General features: G+C 37.5%; 1 protein-coding gene across 1 annotated transcript; it reads right to left on the bottom strand.

Moving 5' to 3' along the window:
- Positions 1-2946: 2946 nt before the first annotated feature.
- On the bottom strand, positions 2947-6426 carry LOC141331449 (C-type mannose receptor 2-like). The gene is made up of 4 exons (XM_073836499.1): positions 6390-6426; positions 5952-6308; positions 3472-3819; positions 2947-3308 (listed from the first exon to the last, which is right to left on the bottom strand). Exons 1-4 carry the CDS (start codon positions 6424-6426, stop codon positions 2947-2949), a joined length of 1104 nt encoding a protein of 367 aa, XP_073692600.1.
- Between the last annotated feature and the right edge of the window lie 2456 nt (positions 6427-8882).

Here is an 8882-nt window from a genome sequence, read left to right as displayed (position 1 = left end):
CCAACAAGGTCTGTCAATTACTGTACCAAGGCGAAGGCATTTGGCTTATGAATAGTAATTTTATAACGCTCCATTTGGACCCACACAAAAAATGTAATGTATGACTTATATGTCTCTATCCCATGAGTATCATATATTACTATTACACACATTCTCAGAATATATGAAGTTATAAGTCCATACCATATATTAAATATATAAAAATTATTTTAAATACATTATGATGTATTTATTATGACATTATGATTTTAATTCTTTTTTATGTACAGCACTTTGAATTACCATTGTGTATGAAATGTGCTATATAAATAAACTTGCCTTGCCTTGCTTTGCCTTGCCTACATATATTAAAAATATTTATATGATGAATTGTATGTAGTTTTTACAGCCACACCAGGCTTATCCACCACTCAGCTCAATCGCCTGGGCCCAGTTTTTTAAAAAAATGTAATCTGGATCAAATTGGTCCGGATTTGGAAATCCCATTTTTTTTTGCTATCCAGGATTAACTGATCTATCTTACTTTTATGACAGTTATTAAAGGAACATTTGGTTGGATCACTGTGATCCAAATACCAAATTTTAGGATTACCAAATCCTGTTTACCAGAGCCTTAAATGGAACCAACAGTGTAGCCTACTGGTTTAGCAAAGAACAAAAGGTAGGGCAAAATACCATTGGCCACAAATAGCCATCATTTGTTTTAATTGTAAGAAACAGAAACACTGCAATAAACAAACATTTTTTTTTTTTTTTTTTTTTTTTTTTTTTTTGTTCTAATGTTAAATAACAAAACAAAAACGATCAAAAAGTCAAAAATCACTTACAGGACAGATACCAGCACTTTCCATCTTTGATTTTCCATCCATTTATTTGACATCTGATAGTTTTGATATTATATTGTTGTTGTTTTTTTTTTTTACCATATTTCATTAGATGTGACACGCTTCATATAGGCTTCAAATATGAAGGAATTTATATATCATCAGTAACCATTAAGTTTGTGATCATTCACTTAAAAAATAAATTTAATAAATTCTTTATTTTATTGTATTTGGTTTATTTGGTAAAAAAAAAAAATCACACCCTTCTGATGGGATCAGGATAATCCTGTTTTTGGATCAAATAGATCCCAATCTGAGTTCAAAGTTTTGAATAACCCAAAGGGTAGGTTTGATCCAAATCAAATGTATTGGATTACATGGTCTGATCTTAATTCAAAATCCCTCTTTTACTTTTGAAAAACCCATTTCCAAGATTTGATCCAATCCGTGATCCAAAATCCCACTGGATTACTTTTGAAAAACTGGGCCCTGGGTACTAATGAGCCACAGCTGTTGTGGATCACCTGATCACTCAGCCTACACTATAAGAGTACACACTTCACACACTCTCATTTGCTGGGGTGCTTCTCAATATCCCTCCTCGATTCCTCGCTCCTCCGTCCTCCATCCTCCATGACCCGGAAACCGATCAAGCTCAGCCATCTTGTAGGACATCTCAATTCTCTAATAGCACTGAGAGGAGGCTAGGATCGATGAGTGAGGAGGCTTCCTGAGGAGTCTTGAGCGAGGATACAGAGGTGTATCCTATGCGGAAATGTTTTATCGACTAAACGTGACGCACTCCTCCCCCTTCAGATCTGTCATAATAATTTACATTTATATTTTACCTTTGCAATGTAAATAATGTCATATATTTGAACAGGGCATCTTGGTTTGTTAATAATTATTATGAATGCCTTAAATAACGAACTTTAAAAACATATGGGCAGATTCTTTAGCGCAGCTAATGACGCTTTGAAGTGACGCTTGAGTGGTCAAGAAAATTCCAATGTTCCTCCTTTGTTTCCTCCATCCTCATTTCCATTCCTTAAATCCTTCCCTCGTATCCTAGGGGGGTGGAGCTAAGACACGAGGAAAGGAACCAAGGAAAGGAAAGGAGGATGCAAAAATAAGAAAAGAAAAGCACCCCTGGTGTCTCATGTGAAATAAGGATCTAAAGAACACAAGATAGACTTGACACTTAAATATAAATTTATTCATAAATTACTTTTACTGAGGTTGGGCCCCCCCACCACATAAAATCAGATCTCTGGGGGCCCCTAAAAGGCGTGGGCCCTTAGAATTGTCCTAACTTACCATACCCCCCCCCCCCCCCCTCCCCCTTAGCGGCACACCTGTGTATGTATATATAGACGTATGTATTCATTAATCATTTTGGGTTCTTGAGGACAATGTGGTTTTCAATAGAACCAGTTTTATAGTGTAGTTATTCTTATTATGTGAACATTAAAGTGTCCAAACAGCAAAGGAATGTTTTTATCTTTCTTTTTATTCTAATCTAAAAGAGTTCAAACATCAGAAAATGTGAAGCAGATTCAGATGAGTGTACAGACACCTGCATGACTCTAGGTGGCGCCATAATACACTCATTTACATTATCTCTATAAGAACATCAGCTCTCCTCACACAATATTTTAAACCTATCTTCATTTCTGCCATTTGAAGAAAAAATAAGATTTATTTCTTCTCAAGATCTGCTGCTCACAGAAGTACATTCAACAATTTCCAAATATGATTATAATACATAATTCTTTAAACAAAAAAAGATAGAAGTAGCTGAACCAACATACAGAGATTCTCAAAACACATTTTAACACATTTAATTGTACATTTATAAGAGCATATTATCATAATGAAACTGAAAAAAAAAAAAACAGTGCAAAGGTTTCTCTAATGATAAGTAAATATGATGCTCATATGTCTAATAAAATTAAACTGGCAGATGAATGTCACTATATAACAAAGTACATGCTGAAAGTGTCTGTAAAAGCAGTTTTGACTGATGAGGCTTTTAAAATTAAGCAAACATACCCACAGAATATCATCAGGAAACACACAAGCATTTGTCATCTTAAACATATGGAAATATATTCATTCACTCTTAATTTCTGCTGCAGATGAAGTTGAGTTCATCAGTTTCAGGACGGCTGATCCAGCGCTGATCTCCTCCAGACTGAACTGCTCCAGATCTCACTGCATGTTCACAGTCCTCCTCTGATGTGCCGTTCCCTGGAGCCCAGTTCTGATAGCACACGGTCTCTCCACTCACCCAGAACCAGATGCCCACAGTGCAGGAGTGACGTAAACCCAACCACACCGCCTCAGTTGACGCCTGTTTAACCACGTTCATCACACCACGCTGAATCTCTTCTGAATGAACCGAGACCAGATCCACATGATTCTGTCTGCAGTATCTCAGAGCTTCAGACCACGTCAGATTCTTTTTGACCACAATCAGTTTATCTGGAAACAAAACAAACCACAAGAAACTAGAGAGAGACTGATCAAAAACAACATGCAGAACAAACACTGTGGATGAATTTGTCATGTCAGACATGTAGTGTGAACTTTAAAAGATATGGAGGTAATGTGATGGATTGTGTGTGTTTTGTGAGGATCTACTCACCTTCATGACACACAAAAGGATATTGGTTGTTGCAGGAGCTGTCATTCCATCGTCCCTGAGTGTTCAGTTCAACAGTTGTACAGTTTTCACCACGATTATAATTATCAGGCTGACCAGACTTCCAGTATCTGAATGAGGAGTTACTCTGATCTGACCACTGCCATTTGTCTCTGAACAGACCGATCCAGATCCATGATCCAGATAAATTTCTATCACTAATGATCTTCTCAACCTGTTGATTCTCATTCTGGTTTCTCACACTGACCAGATCAGTGTGATTCTGTCTGCAGTAACTCTGAGCGTCTGTCCAGTTCATCATATGATTGACAAAGATGAGTCCTGTGTTCGCTTTAAGAAAAACAAAATTGCTTAACTATCTCTTAAACATGTTCACTATAAATAGATAATTTAATGGCCATGTGATGAGCTTATAGTTAAGTTTATAATCGAATAGCTTTAATGCAGATTAATCTGTACCAGTTTGTAATAATGACAAATATAATTAAAGCTGCAAGCAGCGATGAACGGGCCCTCGCACACGGGCTCACCGCCGACCGGTGGCATTAGGAACACAGCAAATGGTGGGTAGTATGCTTTTAATACAGTAAAAATAGGAGAAATATGTCAAAGTCACTTAAATGTGCCAAATTTCCTGCTGCCAGTTGGTGGCGCTATGCCAATAACTGATTATTGACATGTAGATGTGTTCAGGCCAGCACTTTTATCAAACATATGAAGTTTGGTGCAGATTGGCTTTGGTATGTTTGAGTTAGTGAAAGATATGATATATCCTGCTGCCAACAGGTGGCGCTATGATGATATCTGAATATTGGCCTTTAGGTGTCTTCAGGCCAGGACTCTTACCAAACCTGTGAAGTTTGAGGCAGATCAGACATTTTATGGCTGAGTTATAACAACTTCTATGTCCATGGCGAAACATCAAACTTTGTCACGCCGCCACAGACACGCCCTTTAACGAAAACTCAAGATCTTCACAATTTAACATCTCTAAGGCCTCTAGATCAGACTGACCAAATATAATGTTGATATCATTAAATCTCTAGGAGGAGTTTGCTACAAGTCATTTCCTGTTGCCAACAGGTGGCGCTGCAATTATAATAGAATATTGGCCTTCAGATGTTTTCAGGCCAGGACTCTTATCGAACATGTGAAGTTTGAGGCAAATCGGACAGTTTATGGCTGAGTTATAACAAGTTTTATATCCATGGCGAGACCTCGAAATTTGTCAGGCCGCCACGGACACGCCCTTCAACAAAAACTCAAGATCTTCGCAATTTAACATCACTAAAGCCTTTTTATTAGACTGACCGATTTTGGTGTTGATCTGATTAAATCTCTTGGAGGAGTTTGTTGCAGAGTACAGCATGACACTTCCTGTTGCCAGCAGGTGGCGCTATGAGTAAAACTGAATATGGGCATGTAGATGTCATCAGGTCAGGAGTGTTATCACACATGAGAAGTTTGGGACAGATCGGACATTGTATGCCTGAGTTATAGCAACTTCCTTTTTCATGGCGAAACATCGAAATTTGCGAGGCCGCCACGGACACGCCCTCCGATGAAAACTCTAGATCTTCACAATTTAACGTCACAAAGGGCTTTAAACTAGACTCTGCAAATTTGGCGTTGATCCGAATAAATCTCTAGGAGGAGTTCGTTCAAGTACGACGCCTGAAAATGGCAAAAATGACACAAATTTTGTTGAGAATATTAATATTAACCGACTTCCTGTTGGGTTCCGGATTTTGCTCCAAGAGGCTTTTTTGTAGGTATTGGTGTGTTACATGTGTGTACCGATTTCCGTGCATGTACGTGAATCACAGCTGAAAGCGCACACCGCTGAACGTCTAAAGGTGGCGCTGTCGAGCCATTTTGCCACACCCACTTCTGAAACCCATATCAGACGTAAATTTTCGCCAGGTTTGATGTGTGTGCAAAGTTTCATGAGTTTTCGGGTATGTCTAAGCCCTCAAAAATGCGATTCATTTTGGAGAATAATAATAATAATAATAATAAACGAAGCAGATCCAATAGGGTCCTCACACCATCGGTGCTCGGGCCCTAAATATGTATGTAAAGCATGAGAGTTTGAAGAAACATGATAGAGAAAATGTGTGAGAGTAAAATAAAAGACATATTGAGAAAATAAAATAAAAATAAATGATATTTATATTGTCCACAAATTAAATTCAAGACATCAAGTATGATTAAATGTGTTACATAAGTTATTTCCTCACTCAGCTCCTTAGCAGTTTTGGGTTTTCTTCTTCTTCATAATAATAATAATAACAATATTATTATTATTATTATTAGTAGTAGTAGTAGTAGTAATAGTTGTAGTAGTAGTAGTAGTAGTAATTAACATACATTTATCCTATTTAAAATTGCCATGTTTAGATTTTTCATATGAATGATCATTTGTTAAACAAATGTTTATTACATTAGGTGTTTGTACTCACTGCTGTTGCAGATGAAATGCTGCTTATCACTACATGGTAAATCATGCCATTCTCCATTTAACATTACAGCACAATCATCTTTGCCTTCTGGTTGTCCAGGTTTCCAGTTCAGATAGAGCGCAGGTTCACCTGAAGACCACAGCCATTCATCACGACCCGTCTTCTGCAGCCCAATCCAGACAAACTCAACATTTCTATCATTCACACTCTTCTTCAGCTCGTTCATGTCGTTCATGTTGTCAACGGTGGCCAGATCTGTGTATTTCTCTCTGCAGTAGCTCTGAGCTTCAGTCCAGGTCTTCCTCTCATTTATAAAGTGATACTGACGCTGAACACATTCAGATACGGAGCAGAGAGCTGTGAAAGAGAAGCTTTGCTTTATTGCTTTTTAAGGGGATCAAAACTAGAAACCATAAATAAAGCCACAAATACACTCACCGATGAGAAGAAGTATGAAATATGGAGTTTGGTCCATTTCTGAAGAGGAAAGATGTAAATGAACTCAAATATCAAACATTTTTGGTGTAAAACATAATTTTAGTGATAATTAAAAATCCATCTTAACATGAACATTAATGCACCATACACAATCAATAAGACAGTGTGAATTTCTCAAAGTCTAATTGTAGATGAACATATAAGTTGTTCTTACTTTAGAGGTTGTGTGTTTCTGTCCTGACTCTGATGTTTCTGTCTGCAGGTTTAAACTATGTGATTATTATTTCTGCTCTGATCCCTCATTCAGCACGTCACTCATTTGTTTATTACTTTAAAACAAAAGTCTTTTTCATATTTCTTCCTCTTTTACATATGTCAGCATTTTTTTCTCTGTGTTGGTCATTGTACTGTAATTATTTGGAATTGTGTTCATTTGAATGTGGTTGAGACTGGAGGGTCTGTATGTTCCATAATTAAGTTTTGCATTTCCACAGCGGCTTCACAGGAAAAATCCACCTCAACATTTACATTTTCTTCCCTTATTGTTTGTTTTTCATGTTTTTACCTTGGAAACTAACAATGTTTCAATGTTTAATGTTTCTGCATCCCAAACTAAACAATATTTTCCCAAAATTTGAACATATTATATGTCTCCATCTGTTGTGTCCTATGAGTGCTGTGCACAAAATGTCATGACACAAGGAAATAAACTACAACAGAAACAACACACTGAGCTCTTTAATTATGAAAATCATAGACACAGAGAACATCCACATCATTTCACTATGCACACAGATGACGTTGATCTCTCTTCACATGATGTCAGCTTATAAAACACAGAAGGTTGCATTCATTGGAGTTACAAAACAAGCATTTAATGTAGGTGCTATTTTAACATCATTCTCTCTCTTCTCTCTGAGTTTGTGGAAGAAATTTGTGAAATAAAATGGACTGAGATTTTCCTGCTGAGTATAACACATATTTTTAAACAGATTGAATATTTTGAAAGTGAATTCTGGAAGGTGAATATGAATTATTGAATTTTAAATGCTTAAAATGTGTGTGATTTATTTTGAATCGAAATATTCACTGCTTAAATAAACAACTGTTACGTTCCACGTGCGTTTCGCTGGCGTGGGAATGTTGATGCTTTTACTCGCTGATGCACTACACGTGTGTTGTGCGTTCATTGAGTTTTCTTTCTGTTAATCCCACCTCTAGGTCGCTGTGACTGGCTGACTCATCTGTCAGTCATCATTAGGGCGGAGCACCAGAACCAATCAGAGGCAGTCCAGCTGGTTTAAGAGAGATGGCGGGTTCCTTCACTTGCTCTCTCCCTCTCTTGCGGCAGCAAGCTGTTATGCGGCGTGCTGAGTTTTTGTATACTCCTTGAGAGTTTTTACCTGTTTAATGCAATCTACCTGGAGAAGTGTGCTATGTGCTTAAGTGATTATATTTATATTTGGTAACTTATTCGTATTACGTGTGTATCACTATATGAGAGTATAATAAGAGTTTTCAGCTGCAAAGCTATGTTGGGAAGGAACATCAGGTTAGTATATCGCGATATACATTCTGCCCGTAGCTGTTTTTGTGTATATACACACTAGGTAAGAGGTGAGCGCCAACCCTTGTATTTTTATTATTAGTTAGGTTATCTAGGCGCTCATGCGCGAAGATTTCGGTTTGTTTTCTGCATTTTTCTTTGGTTAGGCTTAGGGACTAGTTAAGGATTGTTTTGTTATGTTTTGTTATTTTCTTTGGCGCCACTTAAGTTCTTTCCCATTTTCTTTCTTTCTTTCGTTATTTATTTATTGCATTGTACATAGTCCACAGACATATAATTGCATTGACTGGATTCCGTGGCTACGGCTTGTTGTAAAATAAAATTCCAGTCAAATTTCTCTCTCAGAACTTGTCTGACATGTTTCCTTCCACCACATTCCACACGCCAGTAGTGTTTTAATATCTCTAATGTTATGTATATTTCCTAGACACTTTAATATCGTAACATTAAATGGGGGCTCGTCCGGGATACATGAAATATTGATAGCTAAAAATATTAATGTTCATGTTTTTCCCGAGATATTGATTACTGCTGGTGTGCGTGGTGGAAGGACCGTGTTCAGTTCTTTTTTCTGTAGAGTATTAGTGCTCGCAAGGTAGTGATTAGTGGATGGGCTGTTTTGGAATTTGGTTAATAATTTTAATAGGATTAAGCATGGCTGATTTTGATTTAGACGTTTTCGTAGGTTCACCCTCAGTGGAAAAGCTTTGTAAATGTAGAAAAGAGGATCTGTTGTGTATCGCTGCTCATTACCAAATCGCTGTCTCGAAACAGCTGCGTAAATCAGAGATTAGGTCAGCTGTATCTTTGGGGTTGGTGCAATTAGGTGTTCTAACGCTGTCTGCAGGTGTCGGTGAAGTTACCGCTGAAGCTGACGGTCGCTCTGGTGAGGAGAAGCGGAGCGAAACTGCTGGGGTGGAGGTCTC

Source organism: Garra rufa, chromosome 3, assembly GCF_049309525.1.
Source record: "Garra rufa chromosome 3, GarRuf1.0, whole genome shotgun sequence".
Lineage (NCBI taxonomy): Eukaryota > Metazoa > Chordata > Actinopteri > Cypriniformes > Cyprinidae > Garra > Garra rufa.
The sequence above is the reverse complement of the archived record's forward strand: the minus strand, read 5'-3'. Positions and strand labels throughout refer to the sequence as shown.

Excerpts from the sequence above, each read along its gene's own strand:
- LOC141331449 (XM_073836499.1), bottom strand. The coding sequence starts at position 6,426 with ATGGACCAAACTCCATATTTCATACTTCTTCTCATCG. Across the intron at positions 3,820-5,951 it reads GCATTTCATCTGCAACAGCA|CGAACACAGGACTCATCTTT; the intron begins GTGAGTACAAAC and ends TTTTTCTTAAAG. Across the intron at positions 3,309-3,471 it reads TCCTTTTGTGTGTCATGAAG|ATAAACTGATTGTGGTCAAA; the intron begins GTGAGTAGATCC and ends TTTTGTTTCCAG.